Source organism: Rattus rattus, chromosome 1 (genome assembly GCF_011064425.1).
Source record: "Rattus rattus isolate New Zealand chromosome 1, Rrattus_CSIRO_v1, whole genome shotgun sequence".
In the NCBI taxonomy this organism is placed as follows: domain Eukaryota; kingdom Metazoa; phylum Chordata; class Mammalia; order Rodentia; family Muridae; genus Rattus; species Rattus rattus.
The window spans coordinates 262,597,794-262,623,932 of NC_046154.1; the positions used below are offsets into that span (position 1 = coordinate 262,597,794).

At 51.2% G+C, this 26,139-nt stretch overlaps 2 protein-coding genes across 5 annotated transcripts; one reads left to right on the forward strand and one right to left on the reverse strand.

Annotated features, from left to right (window-relative positions):
• The first annotated feature begins 374 nt into the window (after window positions 1–374).
• Window positions 375–13,660, forward strand: Csrnp2 (cysteine and serine rich nuclear protein 2). Its single transcript, XM_032885277.1, is given in 6 exon segments — window positions 375–602; window positions 5,940–6,171; window positions 7,193–7,452; window positions 10,714–10,853; window positions 10,855–11,005; window positions 12,280–13,660. Coding segments are annotated over 5 exon segments (1,599 nt in total). The 5' UTR covers window positions 375–602; window positions 5,940–6,020; the 3' UTR covers window positions 13,177–13,660.
• Window positions 12,006–25,746, reverse strand: Letmd1 (LETM1 domain containing 1). Of its 4 annotated transcripts, none has more exons than XM_032885260.1 (9): window positions 25,263–25,743; window positions 24,670–24,821; window positions 22,585–22,700; window positions 21,930–22,012; window positions 19,633–19,819; window positions 19,438–19,539; window positions 19,197–19,349; window positions 18,019–18,115; window positions 12,006–12,320 (listed from the first exon to the last, which is right to left on the reverse strand). In XM_032885260.1, the coding sequence occupies exons 1-9, from the start codon at window positions 25,382–25,384 to the stop codon at window positions 12,217–12,219; spliced, it is 1,116 nt and encodes a 371-aa protein (XP_032741151.1). In that variant the 5' UTR covers window positions 25,385–25,743; the 3' UTR covers window positions 12,006–12,216. The 4 variants fall into 4 exon arrangements, with proteins under 4 accessions (XP_032741151.1, XP_032741141.1, XP_032741147.1 ...); XM_032885250.1 differs by lacking the exon at window positions 12,006–12,320 and adding an exon at window positions 15,848–17,233 and having other exon boundaries at window positions 25,263–25,741; XM_032885256.1 differs by lacking the exons at window positions 12,006–12,320; window positions 22,585–22,700 and adding an exon at window positions 15,848–17,233 and having other exon boundaries at window positions 25,263–25,391.
• Window positions 25,747–26,139: the final 393 nt, after the last annotated feature.

Here is a 26,139-nt window from a genome sequence, read left to right on the forward strand (position 1 = left end):
ATTTCTCATATAAATTAGGCCAGCTGCAGCAAGTCATATGGGTCAACCCCATGAGGATCACGTTCCCCAGGCATGGGGTGAGGTCCTGGTGCGAGGAAAAGCAGGACTTGATAGGAGAACTCGTGTGGGTAGTGCCGAAGTGTAGCGGAAGATCCGCAGCCTCCCTCTTCAAGGTGGGCAGCTGCCCTACAGGTGCTCTCCGAGGTCCGCCGAGGACGCTTCAGAACCGGCGAGGGTTTTGCTGCACTGGCCGCCTCCGACTCCCGGCATGCCCTGGGTGTGGGCCGGGTATAGACTCCATTTCCCAGGCTGCTCCGGGCCTCGGCCACGACGCGCCGGCGCCTATAAGAGGCAGAGCGCTGCAGCCGGAGCCTATTGTTAGCCGGAGCCGGGACGGTTCTGGGCTTTGCTGCCCGGGGAGCCGGAGTGCAGAGCCGCCCGCCCCCCGCCGCCTGCCGGCCGGCCCACACACCCTGCAGCCCCGAGAGCCACGCGACGGGCCCGGGAGCCGGCACGCCTCGATCTCCCCTCCTTGCACACGGACTGAATAGGCAGCGAGGGCGGCGGAGACCGTGACGGGAGAAGCGGCTGCGGAGGGGCCGGTAATGGGCCTGGGGTGCGGGGCGGAGGGGTCCGCCTCGTCCTTGCCTGGCAGCAGCTCTTGGGCGGCCGTGGAGCAGCGCTCCGGCGCCGAGCTGTGCGGACCAAGGAGGCGGGGGGCGGGGAGCCGGGACGCCTCTGGGAAGAGGCGTGGGAGCTTGGGGCGCCGGGGACGCGGGCCGGGCTGCAGGCTAGCTCGAGGGACGGATGGGCGGCTTGGAAGCCGGCTGGATTGCGGCTGACGGCTGAGTTCGGAATGGAGTGGGCAGTGATGTAGGATGGAGGGAAGTGAAGGAAGGGGAGGGGGACTGGAGGAAAATGTGGGAGGAGTGGTTGGGAATTTGTGAGTAGCAGGCTGGAGGATATGGAAGGCTGTGGGGATTGCAGAAGATCGGAATGAGCGGGAAGGGTAGCGGGAATCAATGGATTGAGAGCGGAAGGGTTCCTCAGCGGGGCTGAGGGGAACTGGTGACTTGGCATGTCCCTTGTGCTCTGATTCCCGATGTCTCCCATTTTTCTGGCGTTGTGTGCAAAAATGAGAGCATCACTTGTCCTGGTTGCTAGCTTGATCCTTTTCACAGGCCTAAATACGCAGCCGCCGCCTGCCATCCATCCCTTTGAGTGCTATGGTCTTGATTCACCCTTTTAGAAGGGTTGAGAGTGGCAGTGTGACACAGAAACCATTCTTCAGTATGAAAGGTTAGAAGTTATCCCCAAGAGATGACACTGTTCCCCGTGTCCTCCAGTTTCCATGGTTAAAACCCCAGCCGATCCACATTCTGCTTTTCTTCGGCGGCTTTAAATTTTACAAATCTCTAAAAACCAGGATGTCGGTATGTGGGAGAGTTATAAATGGCGATATCCTTCAGAGGAGAGTTAATGCAGCATCATGTTCCAGGTCTCTCACAAGGCTCTCGTGTCTTCTCTAGGATGTGGCTTACATAGGGGGAGGCGAATTCTAACCTAGGGTTAGTAAAGGGGTAAAACCCTGGGAGGGGAGTCGGGGTGGGAAGGGGCCTTCTTTAAATACCTATCTTAAGTAGCAGGGTTACACTGCCTTTGCACTTCCATGATCTTGGTGATTGCAAGGACACGTAGAGCCATAAGATAGTATTTGCGAGTCACCCACAGCATCTTAGGAAGGGGGGACAGGGAAGGGCATCTTACTCAAGTTTACTCTATGGTATAACAGGAGCCTCTCTACCTCTACCTGAGTCGTGGCTGGTAGTCTTAACAGTCTTATAAGAGGTTCCTTGACCTTTAGCAGAATATTGGGTTCTAGTTGGATGGAAAGGTTCTCCTCTGTGAGGCGTACCCTGTGTTAGGGTTTTGGAGTCGTCTAAGGAAAAGGTTCATATCACCGAAACTTTACAAATATATTCTGTGTCCACAGTTTCCCCCTGAACTGTATTTGTCGTTGATGATTTTTGAGACAGGACTCCTGTGCATACCCCGGCCAGCCTGGAACTCACAGAGAGCCACCTGACTCTGTCTCCTGATTGCTGGGACGAGCGTGCTTTGCCACACCCGATTTTTGCTCTTCTTATATAAGTTGGGATTTGAGGTTTGAGTCCTTATCAGTCTGAAAGAGAGCGTAGACTTAGTACTGAAATATACATGCTGGTTTTATTTGGCGCTAGCCTAATGTCATCCATGTGCCGTAGCTGTGAGCCGTATATGAACCTTTGGGAAATGCTCAGCTAGAAACGGAAAACACTCTGGCGCTTCACTTCACTGGCAGGTGAAAGCTTTCATAGGGAGGTGCATTATCTGTTGTTCGAGATGCTCATTTAGTTAGCTACTCCGACTTGCATTTTAGTCTCACCTTGGTTATATCTGTGTAAGGTTTCAATGCTTGCATATAACTTAATAAAGTAGAGGAGTGGGAGGGGGGTCGAGACAGGGTTTTATGTAGCCTTGCTTTGCTGCAGACTTGCCTTGTAGCCAGGGATGACCTTGAACTCCTGCTCCTCTTGCACTTAAAGGCTGGGATTACGTGCATATACTGTCACGTGAGGGTCAGTTTTTTTTTTTTAACTCGGGCCTTGATCTTTTTACCAATGATTAAGGGGATAGATGAATCAGTGGGAAGGACTGGTTTCTACTTTGGGTCTGAGAGGATGTTAATTCGGTGAATAAAAAAAAAAAATATGCAACTTGTTCTCATGGTTACTATAGTAATGGATTAGAGTTCTTCTAGGCAGGATGGAATGGGGAGGGTTTTCCTGTTAACCACGAACGTCTTCAGGCTCTCTCGCCAGAGAGTTGGACCGTAAACGTGCACTGTTTGCCAGCGGATGGCGATAGAAATTAAAATCTTCAGGGCTGGAGGGCTGCACTTGGGGCACACATTTGAGAGGCTGAAGAAGCAAGAGGACCATGGGAGTTCCAGACCTTTCTCAAGAAACAGGCTGGGGCCTCATGCGGCTGAGCCCGTAGCTAGACTTAAACAATTAAAACAGGCAGTTTCACAGGAAGTACCGCTAACATCCTGAGTGGGTGAAGAGAGCTAGAACAGTGGGGTCCCGGATTTTCCTGAGGGCTATCCAGGAGATGGTCTGTTGTCATTGTTCTGTGGTGCTGGGAATTGAAGCCAGAGGCCTGACAGGCAGCCACTGGGCTAGGGAGCTGCGTCCCAGCCCTTTACTGGAATAGGTCATCTAGATCCGTAGGCACACGATTTACGAATGTAGGCCTGATTATCCTTGGCTGCTTAAGAAAAATTACTTCTCTTTACATCTCAGTTTCCCCTCCCCTTTCTTTTCCTGCCTACCTCTGTCATTGCCCAACCCACAACCCCAGAGGTGGGAGGAAGGGGCTCGGAACGGGCAGCAGTGCCGGCATCGCCAAGCTCAAGGGCACAGAGTAAGCGGGATGAAAGGGTCCTCGGGGGCAGCTGGGTAAGATAAGGGGGAGTTTTAGTAAGAGAAATGGGTTTGGCACAGATCCAACTCCATGGGAGACTTAAAAAATAATAGTTCAAGGAAATCCACACGGCCGGAAGCAGAGGACCCTGAGGAGAGAGGCAGAGTGTACATTTGCTTCCAATCCCGTCCCTGAGTGCTTCCAGGCTAAGGAGCAGCCATTTTTCTAGAATCGTTAACCAGAGTTCAGTTAGATTTGAAGGGACACTTAAGGTTTTTCCAAGAAAACCTGTTTTTTGCTCAGTGTTGGTTTCTCGTGTAGTTGAGACGGCATGGGGGGAGGGGATTCAGTGGACAGCATTCTCCTTTCCGCTATAGCATCCACATGAATATTTAATGACAGAGGTCCCCCCCACCCCCCGTGCTCCTTCACCCAAAATAGACTGGAATGAGACATTTGTTAGCTGGAAGGGTATCATCTTTAAGCCCAGCTAAGATCTTAAACGGCAAAAGGTCCCGTTGTTCTCTTACCTCTTGTCTTTTCCTAGTGTGACCTGTGGGCAGACCCTAGGAACACAGCTCATAATTCAGACTTATTTGATTCTTTTAAAACCTTCTAGATTTTATGCGTAGTGGCGTTTTTAATCTGCATGTATGCCTGTGTACCATGGTGCCTGCAGAGGCCAGAAGAGGGTTTCAGACTCCCTGAATCTGGAATTAGAGGGTTGGTTGCTGGAACTGAACCCGGGCCCTTTGGAAGAGCAGTTAGCACTCTCAACTGCGTACTACCAGCCCCTAATTATCTTATATATAAATGTTTTTAGTCAGGTACTGTGTATCCCTGGCTGTCCCAGAACTCACTATGTAGCCTAGGCTAGGCTCAGACTCAGAGAGATCCACCTGCCTCTGCCTCCCAAGGGCTGGAATTAAATGCTTATGCCACCATGCCCAGCCTTGATTATAATTCTTAACAAACTCTTGATTGTAATTTTTCTTCTCAGCCAAACTTACTTGAAGGCTGTACTTGTTTGAAAGTTAAGGCGCTCAGGTTCATTTTTTGACATAAGTGCAGAGTTCTTTTCATGTGATCTGAGTAGATATTTTAGGAAATCCCCAAAGCGCCCACCAGGTTTGCTTTAACTTTGTAGAGCTGATCTAAATTGCTACTAAAAGATGGAGACCAGAAAATCGAGATGTAGCCAATACCTCCCGTCACTGCAGTGCATTCTGGGAAGCAGCTCTGAAGCCAGGCAGTCACAATTGCATGTCCCGGTCGGTGCTGTTAATCCTGCAGCACAGCCAGCAGCTAGTGAGACCACGGCGTGGGGGTCCCGTGCCTCGTCATGTGTGGGATGCCTCTCAGCCTTTCTCCTGCAGAGTCGTGTTCTTTAGGAGCTTACGTCTAACGAGGGAGGAAGAGACAGAAAGGCTTGTGCCTGCTGTGTCCTGTAGCCAGGGTAATCTCTTCTGCTTTCCCTTGATGGCTTCTTTTCAGAGGCCAGAGAGTGTAAATCCGTGTTTTCCTCTGTGCATAGAAAATGATGAGAGGCCATGAAAAAAATCTGGTTTCTGAATTGTATGTGGTGCTGGGATTAAACTTATGGGGCCTTGTGTACCCTGGGCTCGCACTCGGCCACTGAGCCGCACCCACAGCCCTGCTCTCTGGGTTTTGAAGCCAGTGCAGATTCTAATCTCACCCCCTTTTCTTCAGTACTAAATTTGCCCTTTCTGAGAGTCTGATGAGACGCTTCACACTTGTGAAGATCTGGGTCAAGGGTTTCCCTGGCTGCCAATGTCCTTCAGAATTGAGAGACTCGAGCAGGATTTCCCAAAGTGTGTTCCAGAGACGATTTGCCCCCTAACATACTCTGGGAGCAGTGGGTTCCATAGTCAGGTTGTGAAACACTGAACTGTTTTCTCCCAGCTTTTACCTTGACCATAAGTGTATTAAAAAACCCCTAGGAGGTACTGATATACGTAGTCTTCTAAACTCTTAACACAGCAGTCCTATTTTCACTCAAAAGGCTATTAATATCGAAGGAACTAGTATAGTTAAGATATACTCTTGGGGACAGGCCAGACTATATTATCTCTGGGATTAACACTTGGGTCTGGCTTTGGTTTAGGCAAAGCCTATGCTCTTTCTGATCTCGTCTCCCGGTGATACCTCAGAGTACTGTCCTGTGTGGTCAGAAGGGCAGTGAGCAGTAGCAGTGACTGCTGTGGCCAGCAGGGCTGAAAGTGAGGCTGTCACTCCCCTGGGAAGGTGCTGCTGCAAACTGATTGTTCTAAGAGTGACTGAGGGGCTGGAAGGGAGCAAGTGAGAGCACTGGCCTGAGCCAACAAAGAAAGACCAGGTTGGAGAAGCAGACTCAGTGCCGGCCACTTGCTTGTCTGCAGTGAGCGTGCTATGTTGACAGACTTGCCAGCTCTGTCTTGGGACCACACTGCTGACTGCTGTTCTCCCCTGGGCAGAGTCCTCATGCTCCTGGCTAGCTGGTGGTGAGCAGCTTGGGGCCATCGTGGTTGGCTCCCCAAGGAGACCTTTGGAAGCCAATGGATGCGTTCTCAGGCTCAGGCCTCAAGAGGAAATTCGATGATGTGGACGTGGGCTCGTCAGTCTCCAACTCGGATGATGAGATGTCCAGCAGCGACAGTGCAGACAGCTGCGACAGCCTTAACCCTCCTACGACTGCCAGCTTCACACGTGAGTGAGCCGTTCCTTGTGCCTGACCCACACTCCTCAGAGAGCCCTGGAGCCAGCCCGGGGGTTTACCCTTCCCACAGCATGCCCTTGTATCTGGAAAACCTCACTGCTCCAGTAGCAGAGGCTAAAGTGATTCATTCTACTTGTGTTGCCGATGGGTGGGATTTGGGGGAGGAAGAGACTTTTACTTCAGGGGACTTGCCCAGGGGTTCAGAAAACCGTAGGGGAACAGGAGTAAATGTTTGGTTTGGACACTGGAGCATCTCCAGAGGTCTTCAGTCCTATTGTCTCGAGCCCCTGGATCTCCGAGGTTTGAACCCTGAACTGAAACCCCTCAGCAGAGGCACTGGTTCAGCAGAGCACTCCTGGCAGCTTTTCTGGTGGCGCCTGCTGGGCACAGTGGCATTTCTCAGCTCGCTCTCAAGCTGTGCCTAAGCAGCTCGGACAGTGAGGGTCAGGCTTGTTTACTTGGCCGTCACAGTCAGGCCCAAGGCCGTGCGCGTCCTCATGCACTAAGGTATGCTCGAGTGGTTGCAACAGAGACCTCACGGCCTAAAGAGCCTAAAATGTTTATCATCGGGTCAATTAGAGAAAATCTCCCTCTGCAGAAGAGTACGTCCAGCTGAACCTCCTCTGTGGTGGGAATGTCCCTGTCAGTGGTTATTAGTCGCATGTGGCTGTTGAAATACAAACTGAAGAGCTAAATTTTTAAAATTTAGCTTTAATTAGTTTAAATCATCTCATGGCAATTTTCTTTTCTCCTGAAATAAACACCTAGCATTCCCCAGTTGCTGTCTAAAAATAGATCTCGTGCCCAGCTATTTAGATGAAGTCAGTGTGGAGGCAGGAGGATGAACCAGCTGAGGTTCAAAGCTCCTTCCAGTTTCGCATATGACTTACGACTTGGAAGTAGTCTCTGGTGTGGGAGAGCGGGAGAGCGGGAGAGCCTCCATGACTAAGAGCAGGTGAGGGTCCTGAGCTGGCTGTCTCCGGATTAACACCCATGTGCTCCTTTTCACAGCAACATCCATCCTGAAGCGACAGAAGCCCCTGCGGAGGAAGAATGTCCGCTTTGACCAGGTGACTGTGTACTACTTCGCCCGGCGACAGGGTTTCACCAGCGTGCCCAGCCAGGGTGGAAGCTCTCTGGGGATGGCCCAACGCCACAACTCTGTGCGCAGTTACACCCTCTGTGAGTTTGCACAAGAGCAAGAGGTGAACCACAGAGAGATTCTTCGTGAGCACCTGAAGGAGGAGAAACTTCATGCCAAGAAAATGAAGGTGCCTTTGGGGTGTGGGGTCCGGGGCCTCCTGAGTGTCGAGGCCCAGTGGGAACCCTGTGTCCAGCGAGGCTGATCTGCACTGTTGATCTTGGCAAACAGAGTGCGAACTCTGTTTCTACTGAGAAGTCTCAGATTTCCAAACGTGGTCTCCTCTTGTCATCTCTGGTGGCAGTGTCAACCAGAGATAAAAAGCCACTTTCTCTCCACAGTCCCCTTACTACTTGTCACAAGAATGCTTTTTTAAGCATGGTGTGAATACTCAAAACTTCTCAGGTCTGTCAGCAAGAGAACGTAAGTTTCCTGCGTCAGTGGTTGTTCTGATTAGAGCAGGTTTTGGATCTTTGACAGATCTTGCATGGCCCTCTGTGATCTGTGCATTGTCACCCCAGAGGGCTGACATGGTCCCCTTGGAGACAGTAGCAGTAGGTGCTGGAGCGATGGCTCAGCACTTGAGAGCATTTGTGGCTCTTACAGAGGGAGTAGCTAGGTTTGGTCCACAGCATTCACACGCTGGCTCACGTGGCTAACACTGGACGTGCTATGTAGACCAGGTGGCTTCGGGTCACTGATAGATACCTGCCTGCCCGTCTCCCAAGTGCTGGTATTAAAGGCATATACTACCAGACCAGGCCAAATAAATCAGTCTTTAAAAAGAAATACCCCACCTACTCCATACTCGACAGTGACAGCACCAGAAGACTCATCAGACACCCACGTCGACACTCTTATCAGAGTTTCCACAAGGCCTCAAATTTCCCAGAGCCGAGGGTACAGCTCAGTGGTTAGAGCGCTCCCCGGTGTGCATGAAGCCTCCAGTTCCGTCCCCAACACAGGTTAGAGAATATGAATGAGTTTCTGGACCCCGCCGTGAGGCAGCTGCATTATTTCTAGGGTGTAGACAAACTGAGGCCTGGCTGAGTTGGAGAAGGGTGTCAGGAGGGTGTAGACCAACCAGGTCTCCCTCACTCCTCGCACGCCCTCGGCCTGCTCCTAAGGCCTCACACCTGTTACTCTAACCACAGTGAAGTTCACCCTTCCCTTTCTTCTGAGGAATTCCAGTCACTGACCCTGTCACCTTTCTGTTGCTATAGTAACAGCTAGACAAATAAACGGCTTCTCCCTTGCAGTGAAGGCTCTCTGTCCCTTTCCTAGAAGGCAGCTCCCCCACAGGAGGTGGAGGGGTAATGTGAGAGGTGGCATTGCTGTGTGTCCCGAGCAGGAAGACTGAGCACGCCATCCTGTCAGAGCATGGCGGGAACCTGCCTTCCTCCCCGGAAGGCTTCCTGTCCTTAGCACCTATACAGGCGCAGTCTTGAAATCACCCATGTGCCACGTGTCTTGGGCGCCATTCGATAGTTCTTTCCCCTCAGGGCCCTTCAGCGAACCGTTAGAGCGCTGTAGCCTTTGTGTCATATAATTTTCTAATATTTTAGTTTTGCTTTATCCATATGGGATTTATTACTGTAAGTAGTTTGGATTAGGTGGTGGTTGGTCTTGCCTGGTTTTGTTTTGGGGGCAGGTCTCATGACGTTTAAGCCTTGAACTTGCTGTAGAGCCGGGGATGGCTTTGGGCTTTTTTTTTTGGAGCTGGGGACTGAACCCAGGCCCTTGTGCTTGCTAGGCAAGCGCTCTACCACTGAGCTAAACCCCCAACCCCGGCTTTGAGCTTTTTGTTCTTCCTGCTTCTACCACTTCCTCAGTGCTGGCATTACTAAGTGTGAGCCATCCACTATACCTGGCCTTAACTTTTCTCTCCCCCAAAATATCTAGCTGTCCCAGCCCTTTCATGACTGGGTGCCTTGCTCTGCAATGCCCCTTCTGTGGAGATCTGAATTCTCCTGCATCTGATGGCTTTCCTTTGGGGGCAGCGGGAATGCCGGGGACAGGCCAGTTTGGGGACACATGGGAATGGTTGTGAGGGTACAGAGAGGAACCTGGCAGTTGCTTGCCTGGTGTATAGGGAATAGAGTTAGAAGCCGTAAGCCCCACTCCGCTAGCTCCCCACAAGCAGTGAGGTGCACCGCTCACCGGTGGCTCAGGCCTGTTGCGTCACCCCTCGCAGGAGCTGTTCGTGCCCCAGCACTGTTGCTGTCTGATGAAATAGGCTGAAGACGCCAGCCACTGGGCTTTCAGCCCGCCAGCAGCTTTCAGGGCCCCAGGGGCCGGGCCTCGTTTTCTTTACTTAGATCCTCTAGTGAGTTTGAAGAACTCATTCAGCCAGAAACTCTCTCCAGCCTGTCCTTCTAGAGTCCTGCCTGGCTTTCTGTCCACCTTGGTGCAGAAAACCCAGCTTTCCGCTGATGGATATCACACAGTGTTATTCATACTGCCCTACCTCACACCGTTTTCCTTTGAAGTCAAATAAATGAGGATTAGAAGGAGGAGAGTAGGGGCTGGAGAGATGGCTCAGCGGTTAAGAGCACCCGACTGCTCCTCCAGAGGTCCTGAGTTCAATTCCCAGCAACCACACGGTGGCTCACAGCCATCTGTAATGAGATCCGATGCCCTCTTCTGGTGTATCTGAAGACAGCTACAGTGTACTTATATATAATAAATAAATAAATCTTAAAAAAAAAAAAAAAAAAGGAGGATTGTCCACGCTTCTTCTAGCCCCTGTGCTAGAGTGGTGTTCGCAGTTGTGAATAATACACCCCCCCCAGCAGTGAGGTGCAGCTCTTCTCACACGGTGACTATTTACTGCGTGGGGATTCCGTTGACAAAGACCTGGGAAGCTGGTGCCATTCTCCAGTGCACCCTTTCTTTCTGAAGGTAGCTTTGGGTTCTCCTGAGGGCGTTTTGCAAGGTTCCCAGTATCGCTAAGGAACACCCAGCCTCTGGTACACTGTTAGCTCCATGCAGGTGACAGTTTAGGAATGGAGGGAACGCTGTGGAAATGTTACCTCCTAGGAGGGAAGACGAGGTGTGTATAAAAACCCCTTTAGGCAGGTTTGCTGTGCTGCTCAGGCCCCCCAGCCTCTCCTTGCTAAGCAGCTGGGGTGACATCTCTGTGCTGCCGCAGCTGGCAGAGACTGGTTTTGAGGACCTAGAACTGAGAAGGGCGAAGGCTCTGGATTTTAATCCTGTGCAGTCGGGAATGGCAACCACTGATTATTTTGGAAATCAGATAAAACCCAGTTCGTCTGCACATTTCTGGTGCTCAGCTCTGGGACAACACAGCTCCTGTCACTGCAGAACTCGGGGGGCTCCGTCACTGTTGGTAATGCTCCAAAGCTGACTTAGCCCGTCTCCTTCCTGGCAGCTAGCCGAAGAAACGGGGCGGGTGGAGTCCGTGGGAGGCGGCAGCTTGACCCTCGACGACGTTTCAGGCGAAGACATCGATGGGAGAAGCGTGGAGGTGGATGACTGCTTCTTCTCCAGCCCCTGCCCAAGCAAACGGCGGGGGCCTGCTGAGGGCTTCGGGGTCCACGCATCGATGCCGGGAGAAGCAGGGCTCAGAGCCATCCGCATCTCGGGAAGAGTGTGGCTGTGACTGTCGGCTCTACTGTGACCCAGAAGCCTGTGCCTGTAGCCAGGCTGGGATTAAATGCCAGGTCAGTTACACACCCAAACCTGGGATGCGGTTGGGCACAGGGAGGATGAAAAGCTTCCTACTGGGTGAGGGACCCGTGGCCGAGATACGCTGTGGTTCCACAGCCCTCCCAGAGAAAACAAGCAGACACAAGCGGCAGCCTTTAACTCCTTCCCTTGGCTTTATTTAGTAACACAGAGCTGTATAGTCTTCTGACCGGCATTTCTTTCCCAAGGTCTCAGGTTCAGCCAGTTGTTCGTAAGAGTCTTAGGGTTGGAGGGACTGGAGAAAGCTTGCTTTTGGGGTGGGGGAACCAGTCTCGTTCCAGCTGGTTGGGAACTGAATTTGCTTTATAACCAAGGATGACCTTGAACTCTTGGTCCTGCTTCCACCTCCAAATTCTGGAATTCCCGGGTTTGTCACCTTGCCTTGGGTCTGGGGAAAGAGCTCAGTAAGGTGATGTTATAGGAAACATGTTCTCACTGTTTGCTGTGTAAGTTTTCTGAGTTTTGTTTTTTGTATTAAGAAGATAGAAAGAAGCAGAAAGCATTTCCCCCCCCCTTTTTTTTTCCTTCATAAAACTGGCCTGGAACTCACTTTATAGCCCAGGCTGGCCTCAAAACTCACATTCACCCTCCTTAGCCTTCTCGCACTGTGTGCTGGGATTAAAGGCACATGCCAGCACATCGTCTTTCTAGAGACCCCTGGCCGTAAGTAATTATCTTGGCCACTGCTTTAAAACTACTCTGGTTGACCTTCAGGGGAAAGCAGGTGGTGAGGTGCTGCCCCAGTGTGAACCTCAAGTCAGCACCTCAGCAGAAGGCACCTTTGTTTAGTTTCCCTAGAATACATTGCATCAAAGTAGCAAGATCTCCACGCCTGTCATGCAGAAGGCTTGGCCCAGCCTTTTGTCTCAGTGAACCAGGTAAGTTCTTGAAGTTCCTGAGGCACAGACCTCTTCTGCATTGAGATGCCAGCATTCAGAGGTAGCACTAGCCGTGCTAACTGGAAGGAGCCTTTGATGAGATTCTTGTCTTTTTATTTAGAAAAGGAAACGAAGCCCAGGGGAGAAAGTAAATGGCTCTCTTGAGAAGCCACCACCAATTAATGGTTGAGCTAAGGCTGAAGTTGCAAGTGGTCTGGAAGCTAAGCCTAGGGCTGTGAGCTTGAGCTGTGCGTTATGGTTTGAATCGGTCGCTTCTCAAGTCCCACTGCTGTGTGTGCCAGTGATTGTCACCTGTCTCCCCTGTTAGAGCTGTCGTTCTTATCTGGCCACAACCTCCTTTGCTCCCTCAGGTGGATCGAATGTCCTTTCCTTGCGGCTGCTCCAGGGATGGCTGTGGAAACATGGCTGGGCGGATTGAGTTTAATCCGATCCGAGTGCGGACTCACTACCTCCACACCATCATGAAGCTGGAGCTGGAGAGCAAAAGGCAGGTGAGTCGCCCGGCAGCCGCTGAGGATGAGCCCCTGCCGGGAGCGCAGAGCTCGGAGACACAGGACTTCCAGGAGTTCATCGCTGAGAACGAGACTGCAGTGATGCATCTGCAGAGTGCAGAGGAACTGGAGCGGCTCAAGGCCGAGGAGGACTCGAGTGGCTCGAGCGCGAGCCTGGACTCCAGCATGGAGAGCCTGGGCGTGTGCATCCTAGAGGAGCCCCTGGCTGTTCCCCAGGAGCTGTGTCCAGGCCTTGCAGCCCCCATTCTCATCCAGGCTCAGCTGCCCCCAGGTTCCTCCGTCCTGTGTTTTACTGAGAACTCAGAACACCCAGCCGCCTCCCCGATGAGCAGCCCATCCTACTTGAACAGTGGACCTCTGGTGTACTACCAGGTAGAGCAGAGGCCGGTCGTGGGAGTGAAAGCAGAGTCTGGTTCAGAAGAAGGCACAGCCTCCTTCCCCAAGGAGAAAGATCTGAGTGTCTTCTCCCTCCCTGTTACCTCACTGGTGGCTTGCAGCCCTTCAGACTCAGCTGCTCTCTGTAAACCGGAAGTGGGGAAAGCACCCGGTCTCAACAAACGCTTGCCTGACGACTGTAACCGTAAGGAGCCCGAGAGCGAAGACTTCCACGCGTCTTGGTCTCCCTCAAGCCTGCCCTTCCGAACAGACGATGAAGAAGGCTGTGGAGTGCAGAACTCCCAGAGTGAGGACCGGACCCCTGAAGACTCAGCCCTAGAACTCCCTCTGGCGGTGTGACTGAGATACGTTGTCCATTCTCTATTTATTATCTAATGCCATTTCACAACAGGACTGCTGCTCCCAGGTTGTTTTGCTGGAAGTCTTAGGGAAGTGGGTAGGAAAGGTTAGTACATGTGGTTTCTGAGAGCGCATACCCAGGAGACCAGCCCCAGCTGCAGGGTCCGTCACCATGCTCTCTGGGCCACCAGAACAAAGGTGTCGATCACGGAGCGAGCTCAGCAGCTCAAGCGGCTCTCTATGCCTAATGCCAGACCCAAGCATTGAGCAGCTCCCGGCTCCACGCTGGCTCCTCACATCCCGGCGCCTTGTAGCAGCCACACTAGTGGGAAGGCCACTCAGCTGAGCCTACAATGGAGGGGAGGCCCCAGAAGAGCCTCTGCTTCTGTACAAAACTCCCAGGGGCTCAGAATGTTTGTTCTGCCTTGTCCCCGCCCCTTTAACTGGTAATAAGTAAATTTCCAACGTGTTTGGTGTTCCCTGACCTGATCTGCAAACTGGGAATCCTGGTCTGTAACTGAATTCTTTCTTGTGCTTCGGTATGTGCTTCGGTACTCGAGTGAAACTTCTGTCTAGAAGGTGAAATGCAAGCTGGGTAGGGGTGTGGTACAGAGTGAGGCTTGAGCATCAGGCAGGGGTCCAGTATGGAACAGTCTGAAGATGGCTTTGTCCAGCTTGCTCTCCCACCTAGTGCAACACACGCAAGCAGGTGTGTGCGCGCGCGCACACACACTCACCTAGTGCAACACGCACACGCACTCTGTCCCTTTGGGAGGTCTTGGCTCTGAATGGAATGTAAACTGTAGCACAGCTCATCATGACTGAGGACTCCCTCTGTACCTGCCCTGACGGCCCTTCTTGGTTGTGTGGGGTTAGAAAGCTCTTTGGAGTTTATGGTTCAATCCTAGGAGTGGCAGGTGTTTATCAGAACCTTCCATCTGGGAGACTCATGAAAACTGGAAGTCAGACAGGTTTTTAGTTATGATGTAGAAGTCCCACATCCAAAGGATTCGGGGTCTCCTTATAATGACAGGCATGGCTGGGACTCCACACTTACCTCAGCAGTAGTGCTGCTCCCCTCGCGACGTTCCAAGGCCCACCCAGCACTGACGTTTTTATTGGCAACATTACCTTCTTACCAGGAAAGAAAAACAAACTCGTTCTGTTTTTGTTTGTTTGTTTGTTTGTTTTTTGGAGGCAGTGTGTTGCTAAATGGCCCTGGGACTTGCTATGTAGATCAGGCTGGCCCCCAACCTGTGGTGGCCCTTCTGATCGTGCATCCTGAGTGTGAGGACTGCAGGTGTGCATCTCCTCGCTCAGTTTTATCTATTTATTTTTGGTGGGATAATAAGGCCCTAGTGTCATAAACAAACTTTAGTGTATGTGGCAGCAGAAACATCTGCAAAGATCCCTAAGCCTGAAGGACCTTGAACTTAAAGTGGACGCTGGTGTTTAGCCCATTCTGCCACTGTCCCTTCCTCGGTTTGCTTGGTTCTTTTGTTGGGGTTCTTAAGTACGTTCTCTCTCCAGTCTCATTAGCGATATCTGAAGAGGTCAAGTGTTCTCACTCCTGGCTAGAACTCGCAGTCTCAAAGACTCAAGCTTAGCTGAGACTTGATGGAATCTTCTTGAAAGTTTGTTGGACAGGAGGGGACTCAGCCCCTTCCCTCCTTAAGACTCCATCTCTCTTAGCTTTTAGATTTGGATTTTCATTAAGAAATGTAAAGATTAGGGGTTGGGGATTTAGCTCAGTGGTAGAGCACTTGCCTAGCAAGCGCAAGGCCCTGGATTCGGTCCCCAGCTCCGAAAAAAAAGAAATGTAAAGACTAGCCAGCCCCAGACATTTGATATTTCTATATAACTCTGATTTCTTACTCTAAATGCATTTCATTAATTCCTTGTTGATTCAAACTGACCCTGATGTCTGAGTGCTATATTTAGCGTTGACTAATGTCAAGCAAAGGACCTCCTCTACAACTTAGTCCATCTCAGTTCTGGTGCTACCTGAGTTGGACAGAACTTATGTTTCCTGGTTGCCAGGAAGGCTAGGCCTGTGTCACAGAAGCAGAGCCAGTCCCCAGTCTAGCGTAGATGAACTGTGCACGGCTGCAGCTCTTGTATGTTGTCTCCTCGGACTCCGTACACAGGTCGGACTTTCAGTGTGAACCCAGAGCTTGTCTGGTTCTCTGAAAACAATGTTCACTCTTTAGGTTCTTTACATTGTAATAATGCTGTATTTAAAGAGATATTTAAATGTAATATTAAAGAAATATTGGAGAGTGGTGTGGGGTTCTTTACCTTACTGCAGTGAGAGGAAGGTGCTTCCCTTGCTCTCTATGCAGAGCTACCCTAGACAGTTAGGAGCTAAGTCGGTGATAGGAGTATTTTGTGACTGAAATGCAAACCATTGCCTCCAAACTCCTGTCCTGTGAGACCTCCTCATGTTCCCCTTTACTCAGACAGACTTGGCCTGTTAGACCCCTGATATCTGTGGCTGCGCTTTTCTCTAACCCTGGTTACCATTCTAGCATGTCTGATCCTTAAACACTTCTTCCATTCCGTCAGAGAGCTCTGTTCCCACCGGTTAAACACCCATTAGTTAGGTTATGTCACTGTTATGAAAAGAAGCCTTAGGAAAGTGAGTAGAGTGTGCATAAGTAATTCCCAAAAACTGGTTTCAGGCAGTCTTTACTTGGGTTTAAAGACCGTGCTTCATGCATTTACAGCAAGTTATTACAGAACTACAGGACATAGATGTACACACAACAGTTCAGCCCAACTCACTATCTCAATGCAATCTGGTCTCCTGGGCTGGGCAGTAATTAGTACCTGTGCGTTCTGACCCACAGCCTAAATAAAGGCGGCCACTGCTGGTTACAGGTGGCTCACTGCAACACAGTGGAGGTAGCAAACATGTAAGGTCCTTAGGGTGGTGACAGCCTGGAAATTAAGACACTGGGGATGAATGCAGGGAGGGACCAAGCAGCCATTCTTTCTCACCTTCTCCTTGAGAATGTTCCCATAAGTTAATAAAAAACAAGTGTCCAGAGAATACCAAAGGGGCGGTGGAAGTTAGTCCGTGCTAGTGACAGGAAAAGCATCCCTAATTTTGGTCTCACCAGAAAGGGTGGGTGTGGCTTATATTCTCAGTCCCCAGGAGGCTGAGGCAGAAGTGTCTGTCAGCATTGCCAGGAATCGAAGGCCAGCCTGGGTTACATAGTAAGACTGTCTCCAAAGGGCCAAGAAAGGAAAAGGGAGGGGGTGTAAGAAAAAAACACTGCCAGGGCGTTGGTGCAGGGCCAGGCACAGGTGTCCTCACTCCAGGGTAAGCGGCATTGTTCTTGGCACCAGAGATCTCTAGCAAAAAAGATGTGGTGAGGAGCACTCATGGAGTCAGGAGCACTCTCCCAGTTCTCCAAGGCCACACCCCAGAGCTTTGCGGGGCGCCACACCTGTGTTCCAACCCCTTCAAGGTGGAAGAAGGAAAAACCAGACTTCAAGGTCATCCTCAGCTTCATGAGACACAGGGTCTCAGGAAAACTGCCCTGCTGTAAAGGACATGGCAGTGAGGCTAGTGCAGTATGGACCTGTAGCCCCAGCATCCCGAAGCCTGGGGTGGGAGGATCCCTTGAGCTCAGGAATTTGAGGCCAGCCGGGGCAACAGACTCACCTCAAAAAAACAAAAAAGCCCATGGCAGTTGTGAATTTGAGGCCACATGATTCCCACCTGGGCAAATGCCGACTGTATAGGACCTGGGTACTACGTGACCAGAGGTGCTTGCCAGCTCCAGGTTAATAGGGGACAGCAGCACACACGGGTTGGTTAGGCTCAAGCAGTGAGGGAATGTCTATAGCTCCCGGATGGGTAGCGTGCTCCTCTGCCAGCCTCCCATGCTAGTGGTGCACAGTCAGCTGGCACGTGCTCCCTGGTCCCACACCGCTACACTATGCGACTGCAGGACAATGCCATCCTTCCCACGGTTCACTCAGCGCCTTGTCTCAAGGTAGTTGGTGGAGAGCAGGACCACGTTGTGCAGCAAGAGAGACAGCTCAGCTTCTGAAAACACCATCAGAGTCAGTGGTTGCTAGGGGACAGCGGCCTTCTAACTGCCTGGGGTACAGAGCTTGACTGGTGTAGGGCCAGGGACAGGCAGGCAGACAGGGAGGACAGTGGCATGAGGCAATTCTCCACAGTCTCGCTTCACCCCCGCCCTGAATGCATGCTTTTCTCTGCTTCTATTTATCCACTGGGCCTTGGCTCTCATGACAGTAGTCACCTCATGGTAGAGGTTGGTGCTGTAGTGACAGTTCTCAGCTTCACCAGGGACAATTCTGTCCCTCTCCCCTCACCACCCCAAGCTCAGGAACGCCTGGCAGTGTCTGGAGACATCGTTTGTTTGGCACACTGCAGACAAAGGGCGGTGGCTGGCATGGAATGGGTATGGGCAAGTAAGTATATGTGCTAAAACCCTGCTGTGCACAGGGCATGTCGCAGACAAACGCCAACAGTTCCCAGGCTGTGAAGCGCTGCCTCCAGCAGGAAGCAGGCCTCTGTCTTAGTCCACACTGAGCCTACATGCAGTAGGCTCACAATACCTAAATAACCCCGGAACACAGTACAAATGAGCTGGGGATGGTGCTGCACTGATATAATCCCAGCAATAGGAGGTAGAGGCAGGAGGATGGCTGCAAGTCCAAAGCCAATCTAGGACATAGTGAGTTCCAAAGCAGCCAGAGGTGCACAGTGAGCCCGTATTTTGTTTGTCTGGTTCTTGTTGTGGTTTTTGGTTTGGTTTACAGCTTAGATCCCAGCAGCACAGCCGCAGGCAGAGGTCGCCTTACCTTTTAAGCTGCAGGAGATGTGCAGCCATTCTCCCAGCCAAGTTCGACACCTGTCGTCAGAGGTGTGGGTAGAGTTCAAGCCACGAAGATAGCAAGCCTGTAGCACTCAGGAGAGAGCAATCTTAGTACGCCACAGACATAGAAATAATCCACACTGATTGGACCTCCTGAATAAGCCACCACCTCATCCCCACAGGAAGCCTCCAGCATGCAGTGTAAACTGGAGGTGATAAACTAATGTGCCCATTGCTACACGTCCTGCCAAGGCCCACACGCTCTTAGTCCCAGGTAGAGAACTTGAGCAGCGTGCACGAGGCCTGCAGGCACATTCCGCATGAACCCTGTCCAGGTTACCAACGGCCTCAGCTTGGTATGCAGGTCGGGAGGCTCAGCCCTCTGCTCTGTGCTCCTGGGAGTGAGGAGAGGAGCTAAAGCCCGAAGCCTACTGAGGTGTCCTTGCAGGACACTACATGATGCTAGCCCTCCTCTTCCTGTCTCACTTCCCAGCTGACAGGAGATGAAAGCTGTGCTTTACCACATACTCCCAGGATGCATTGCTTCATGATGGTACCAAAACCAGCGGGGCCAAAACCTTCAAGACTGAGCCAAAACCCCCCACTTTCCTCTTTTTTAAGTTGATGACTGCCACTCCCATGAGTCTGAAACAGCGGGCCGTGACGGATTCGCCTGTATAACCCCAAACAGCAGGCTTAAAATATATTGTCCTTGAATTTTTGTTTTTAAAAACAGGCGTGTGACATTGTACCCTGCCCAGGGTCCCTGCTTCTTAAATTCATCCCTACTCTATGTTCATTAAGAAAAAGTCCACAGAAAGAAAATAAAGACGAGTGTAGAGCCAGGTGTAGTGGCTCTGCCTGTAATCCCAACACTTGGAAGATTGAGGCAGGAGGATTGCTTTAAGTCTGAGGCCAGCCTGCACTACATGGGATGGTGGGGAGGTTTCAGCATGTCACCATGAGCGTCATTCTAGCACTTAGTTGGAGGCTAGCCTCATCTACAAAGAGAGTCTGAGGCCAGCCAGGGCTACACAGGGAGATCCTATATGAAAACTAAAGCAGCCCAGACACAGAGCTTGAGTTTTGCTCTGAGTGAGGAGCCATGGAAGCCTCCAGCCTGGACACAGCCCTGCCGGACACAGCCATCAGTCAGCCTCTTACCGATCTCACTTCCTGCGGAGTCAGGTGACCAGTCCCCAGCTTTGCCAGAGCCCGGTCCAGCTGGTGAATCACAGTGGTGTGGCTCTTCAGACGCCACCTCAGCAAAGGCGGGGGCAGGTAAGGTGTGAGCAGCATGGCCTGGCTCAAGGCTCTCTGACAGGCAGGGCAAGAAGAGGGAAAGGTTTACTTTACAGCCTCAAACAGGGCGAGCCGTGGATGCAAACGGCCTCCAGGTGCTCACCATTTGAGAAGCCTGGAGCTGGCTGAAGCCCAAGGGATAGGTAGAGAAGCAGTCTCTGAGAGCCAGGATGTCCTGTGCCGTTGGGTGGGTGCCATTCTGCACCTTGCAAGAGATGGGTAGATTTTAGAAGGCCCTGACCAGCTGCTCATTACGGTTTAGAGCCCGGGACCTCCAGAGCCCTGGCTGGAGAGATACCTTGGTGCACAGGTCCTCCAGATGCCACCGGAGCTTCTCATTAGAAACCAAAGCGCTAGCCCTTCTGAGATGCGTGATGATTTCCAAGTGGGACCGCCTCCGGAAACCATGATAAATGTCCAAGAAGTCAATTTGTTGTTTGGGGGTCCAGAAATGCTTGACAAGCAGTTGCCTAGGAAACAGGTACCTAAAAGGAAAAAGAACCATAAAGTCACTTTCTGACAGAGGCATCTTTCAGAGCGGGCTAGTCAGGTACCTGGCGGTCATGGGTCCTAGGAAGCCGGCAGAGGCCTGTTTCTCTACACAACAGTCTTTCTCACCCATGTCTCAGATCAACCGCAAGCCGTATTAGTGAAATGTGGTTGAAGGGAGGTTCGGGGTGCGGCAGTCAGGTAAAATGCCTCGCTTTGAACTAAAACGTAGAACATGCTTTGGAGCGGTTCATACAGAGGTACCTGGTGTGCATAATGCAGACTGCCCACCACAGCACGGTCACATGTACACAGTCCTGAGAAGGCCAGAATGTGCTCTTTAATCCAGTTACCCCGGCTACAAAGCCTCTAGCACTACTTTTATGGGCAGGCGAGGTTTATTTACTTTTTTCCACTCGGGGTAATCAATTCACACAACAGAGCAGAGATGAGTCTACGACCTTAAGACACAGATATCACAAGTACGGGCTGCGTGTGACGGCATACACCTTTTCAGTCCCACTGGGAGGCAGAGGCAAGCCTCTCTCTGTTCCAAACAGTCAGCGCTGAGGGTGAGACCTTGGGGTTTGGTTTGGTTTTTTCCAAGCTCACGCACTCACTGGAGCTGCGACTGTGCTGTAAGAACCACCACTCAGACTGCCGTCCTAAAGAGGCAGCCATCTCCCAAGAATCCACATCAGAACACAGACATAGAGTGGCCTTGGGCCCTCCACCTGGCTCACTCAACAGCTAAACTTCATTGTCGAACCTGTTAACGTCACCCACATAAGACAAACCAATCGCTTTCCTGAGAAGTCTTATTTTACTATTTATCCATTGATTATGTGCATATGAGTGCGGCAGAACAGGGCGTCAGCTCCCCTAGAGCTGGAACTACAGGCAGCTGTGAACCGTCCAGCGTCGGCGCTGGGAGGCAGAGCTGGGCCCGCAGGCCCTGAAACCATGAGAAGAGTGGTTTTCACCTTCTCTGGTCCGAAGCTGCTGTTACCCGGCAGCCCTCGGCTCAAATGCCACGCAGGCTCCCTACGTACAAGCGTCATCTCTGGCTATCAAATAACGAAGCCATGATATCGGAATGCAAAATGATTATTCTGCTGAGAGTGTCATTCGTCTTGCAGAGAGCCTGTCTGTAGGATACTTTATGACACCCAGAGCTGCTGAGCCACGTGCACCTGTCACTATGTCACTGAGTAGTTCTTAAGGACCTTGGGACAAGGGCTGGAGGGATGGTTCAGCGGTTAACAGCACATGCCGTCCCTACAGAGGACCCAGGTTCAGTTCCCAGCACCACAAGACAGCATACAACAGTCTGTGGGCCCTCACGTGGTGCATATGCACCCATGCAGGCAAAACGCTCAGAGACGTAAAGTAAAATAAGTAAATTATTTTTTTTAAATTTGGGATAATGAAAAGATTGAAGCAGTAAGTTTGATGACCTCTGAACTTCTGAAATGAAAAGTTTTTTTAAACGATTTTTTTGGGAGCTGGGGTTAAGAGCACTGTCTGCTCTTCCATAGTACCCAGGTTCCATTCCCAGCAACGACATGGCAGGTCACAACCATCTATAACCCCAGTTCCAGGGATCCCAACGCCCACTTCTGCTTCACTCCCGCATGCATATAATTATGCTCACACAACCACATATACATAAAAATAAAAGATAAAAAAGTAAGTAAAAACGAATAATTTCCTTGGCTTTTTTTTTTTTTTTTTTTTTTTTTTTGCTGTTTGCTTGAGAAAGGTTTTGGGTCGCTCTGCTTAGCGTTTAACTCATCCTATCATCCAGGCTGCCCTAGGGCTTCTGACCCTCTGCCTCCAACGCCCAGGCACTGGGATTCAAGGCTGGAGAGATGGCTCAGCTGTTAAGAGCACTGGTTGCTCTTCTAGAGGACCTGGGTTCGATTTCCAGCACCCATATCTGTAACTCCAGTTCTAAAGAATCTGACACACTCTTCTGGTGACTGAGGGCACCAGGTACACGTGTAGTGTAGACATATATGCAGACAAAGCATCCATACACGTAAGGTAATAATAAAATACTTTTAAAAAATGTATAGTTTCAAGCTGCTGGTGGTATATACTCACATTAGCAAGAAGACCAAGTAGTTGGCAAAGGGTGGAATGGAGATGAGGCCTATGAAGAGACACTTGGTGATATCTCGTCGGAACTAAACAGAAACAAGCAGATCCCATTTTAACCCGAGCTCCTGATAACGTGGCCAATCCCTCCATCCCACTCACTTAAAATGAGTCTGCACCGCAGCCTACAGAAAGGACCCTGCTTGCTTCTACTTCTGATGGTCCCTTGAGGGTGGAGCCTCAGGTGTGAATTTTTGTTATTCCCAAATACTGAGTTACGGGCCTGGCCTTTTATCAGATCCCTAAGTGAACATTCGTGGATGTGCAGAATGAAACATTCTCCTGGGCTCTTACTTCAGCTTCAGACTGCTCCTCGGGTCACTGCCAGACACTTTCTCACTGCAGCTCCGTGCAGATCTTTTGTGTGTTGAAAACCAAACTGGGTTTTATTACTTACAGATTTAATCAGTGAGTGCACCAGGAATTCTACATGCCCTGCTGTGAACCGGATTCTCAGCGAACCCAGTTCTGACAAACAACAGGACGCCCTTGGCAAAGGGGAATGTGTGACCACTGATCGACAGGAAGAGAAAGAAGCAGAGTTGAGCTCCAGGTTAGTTACCTCGCCCAGAGCTTCTGGGTGTTTGTCCCTGGCCCGTACCTGTCTCAAATGCTCCATATCCCGGTAAGAGAGTTGATGAAACTTTAGATTTTGTTTCCACATGTCTGCCTTTATTCTTCTAGCCTTTTTGGCATCAGCCCATAACATCTGTATTCCTGCCCCATTAAAGTGGAGGACAGAACGTGGTGTTATCCCGGTTTGAATCTCCTACTGTGGTCACGCACATGCACACACACCGGCCCCTCCCCGGCACTACCAACAAGGAAGCTCCCGATCCCTTCCCCGACACATCACCCAGCTGAATTATGATCTGCTGTGGAAGAGTTCCTTACTCATGCTTGGTTTTAAAGTCTAGCTCCCTAACACTGGGGCAGCATGGTCAACTAACCCTATGTGTTCCCCAGACAGATATTAACTTGCTGCTTCCTGGGGAGTGTTTATAAGTTGCATAATTTGACGTACGGCTATGATTCCATTCTGAATCTTCAATCTATGATAATCCTTATATTTATCTAGTTATTTTTTTTAAAAAAAAAATGCTTCCAGAGCTAGAGAGATGGCTCAGAGGTTTAAAACATTTACTGCTCTTGCAGAGGACCTGGGTTCAGTTCCCCAGTACCCACATGGTGGGTGGTTCACAACCATCCAGAACTCATGTTCCGGGGCACCTAGCACTTTCTGACCTCAGAGAGCACTAAGGCATATACACATGTATACACGCAGTCACACAAATAAAATGAATAAAATCACCTTTAACGCTCCCAGATTTATGAGCGAAATATTACCTAGATTGGCTTCAAATAATACAGGGCATGTATGCGTATGTATGATTGGTGGCCATTAAACATTTTTTTTCTGGGGGTTTATTGTTTTTGTTTCTACAGGATCTTGCTACGTAGCTGAAGCTGGCCTAGAACTCCCGCTCCTCCTGCCTTGGGTTGCTGGGTTGTGGGGCTGGAGACACAGAACCACCATAGCTGGCAAGGCAGCCATTCCTACCTCCATTTTTCAGACAAAGTAACCAGGAAGCTAACTAATTACAGTAACACTCAAAGTTGGCAACAGTCTATTGTTTTAATTAGTGGGTAAAAGTATAGAACACAATAGTAACAGTTAACACATACTGGGCACTTAGTGTAGAGCTTGCCATACTAAAATAGGTCAATAAATACATGTTCTAAGCATTTTAAATGTGGGGGTTTAATCTCTGCCATTAGGTGTGGGGCCTCAGCATGGTAATCCCAGCACTCAGAACATGGAGGCAGGGAGACCAGAAGTTCAAGGTCATCCTCAACGACTCAGAAAGCCTCAGGCCAGCCTGGGCTACACTCTTTCTAGACAACTAAGTAATAGTCAGAAACAGGTAATCAGTAGGCAGCTTCTACTGCTTCTTTATAGATGAGAAACCAAAGGGACAGACCGTGTAAGTCACCACCGAGAGTGCACAGTCTAAATCACAAATGGGAATTTGAGTCAGGCATTTTGGTTCCAGGGTCATGTGACATTACTGGTATCCCTTCAACCTAGCTGGCGGACCTCCGCTTTGAACTGAAACACCCGGAAACCATGTGTATATAATTCTTTTTTTATTTTTTTTGGTTCTTTTTTTCGGAGCTGGGGACTGAACCCAGGGCCTTGCGCTTCCTAGGCAAGCGCTCTACCACTGAGCTAAATCCCCAACCCCTATAATTCTATTTCCACTACAAGTTACCTAAGCTGCCCCAGGAAGCAGCAAGTTAATATCTGGTCGGGGAACACGTGGGGTTAATTGACCGTGACGCCCTGGTGTTAAAAAGCTGAAGTTTAAAGGGAAGCATTTAGATCTGGTTTTCTTATGATAACAGTCCCCTGCTCTTGTGCAGGACAAGGAATTTCTAAGGAAATTAGAATATATCTCCTCTGCTCTCTCCTGTGATGTCAGATAAGAGGTGACCTGTCTACCGTAATAACATCCTTCTAGATACTTAAGAGGTGACCATGACAATTTGTAAGAATTAATGCTCAAACGCTGGAGGAAGAGAAGGTCTCCCAATTCACAGCGCTGCAGTGGACCCCGCACATCTCACTGACTGTAACTAACGCTGCCAGGAGAGCGGATTCCGGGATTTCGATGTTAGCGTTTACCTTTTATGAAGGTTGTGTACAAGGCATAGAAGCGGGGGAAGTGACGCCCCAAGAAACGGTGGTACGTTCCGCTAATCGCCCTCGTCTTGGTCACCACGTAAGAAATCAAGTTCTTCACGTCCGCCTTTGGAGAAAGGTGAAGCTTTGAAGACCTACAAGGAAGACCAAAGAGACGATCTGCGAACTAGTAGAAGCCACTCCGTGCCTGGGGCCCCTACTATAAAACAACACGAGTTCCCGAGGGCGGAACTCGACCCTTCTGGAAACCCAAGCCCTTTAGTCTGAGACGGGCAGATCGTGCAGAAAAGCCATGAACAGGTGTGAGCGTGGAGTGTGCGCACAGTCTGCGGGGACAGGGGAATGCGAGCTGAGGTCATGCAGAGATGGGGAGGGGAAGCTGATGGATGAGCTCAGGATGTGCAGGGAGATCTCAGGACACAGAGCATAGGGAGGGTTGGGGACCGGCGTTCGGTAGGGATCCAGCGTGGAAAAGCAAAACCCAGGGCCCAAGGCGTGGGATCCCGAGAGGCGGAGGCTGAGCCGCTGGAAGGGCTTCTACGTCAAAAATGCTCTTCTCTCTCCAGGGCCCTCACCGAGGGGCTCGCCACGCAGGGCCAGAGCGGCCCAACTGCAGCCTCCGGGTGACAAAGGGTCCAGAGGCGACGGCCGAACCCCACAGAGCAGCCCGAGACCAGCACACCCTGGACAGCGCCATCTTCACAGGCGGGGAGGGAGAGGGGAGACAGGTCGTCTCCGGGTCAGAGTGCGCCCCGCAGCACGCACGCGCCGCCCCTCGGCGCTGACAGGCGGCTGCGAGCCGCCCGGCGCCCCCGGTGCGAGCCCGGGCCAGGACCCGGATTGGACGCGGCGACGCTTCCGCCCGCAGGACCGGAAGCGGGCCTCCCGGAGGGAACGCGCGGACCCCGCCTGAGGTAGCGATGGTGAGCCGAGGACGGCGTCTCCTTGAGAGACCCAGTGCCCTCGTCGGTCCCTGGGGCCTCGGGGCCACGGGCAAGCGCTGCCTTGACCTCTGTGGGTGCCCGGGGCGGTGGCCCCGATGGTGGCGGCGACGCGGGAGGCGCAGCGCACTCTAGTGGCGGCGATGCGGGAGGCGCAGCGCCTTCTAGCGGCAGCGGGAGCGAGCCTCCGCTCTTCGTCAATCAGGAGGCCAGTGTGGAACCCAAGAAGGATGTTTCACTTCCCCTCTCTTCCCCAGCCCTCGCTCTCTGGTTCTCATGTACCCTTGTCACATAATGCCTACTTGGAAGGGTTTCTAGGCGTCCAGCCGAGAGTTGACGGCCCTCTCGTGCCCGTAGGCCTCTTAACCGCCACGAGCACGCTGAAACTATGTGTCTGAAGCCAGGTTTAGTGCGTGGTACCTTGGACCTGTCGCCTCAGTGTACTTCCTGTGGAAGTACACTTGGCTTGTAGAATTCGGTGAAAAGCCAAGGATGAAATGTTTGCAAAGAC

Bases quoted from the DNA above. Each gene is read 5' to 3' on its own strand.
- Letmd1 (XM_032885260.1), bottom strand. From the start codon at position 25,384: ATGGCGCTGTCCAGGGTGTGCTGGTCTCGGGCTGCTCTGTGGGGTTCG. The intron at 22,701-24,669 runs GTAAACGCTAAC...TTAATGGGGCAG, and splicing joins GTACACAACCTTCATAAAAG to GAATACAGATGTTATGGGCT. The intron at 18,116-19,196 runs GTAAGAGGCTGA...TGAGTGCTACAG, and splicing joins CTCCGCAGGAAGTGAGATCG to GCTTGCTATCTTCGTGGCTT.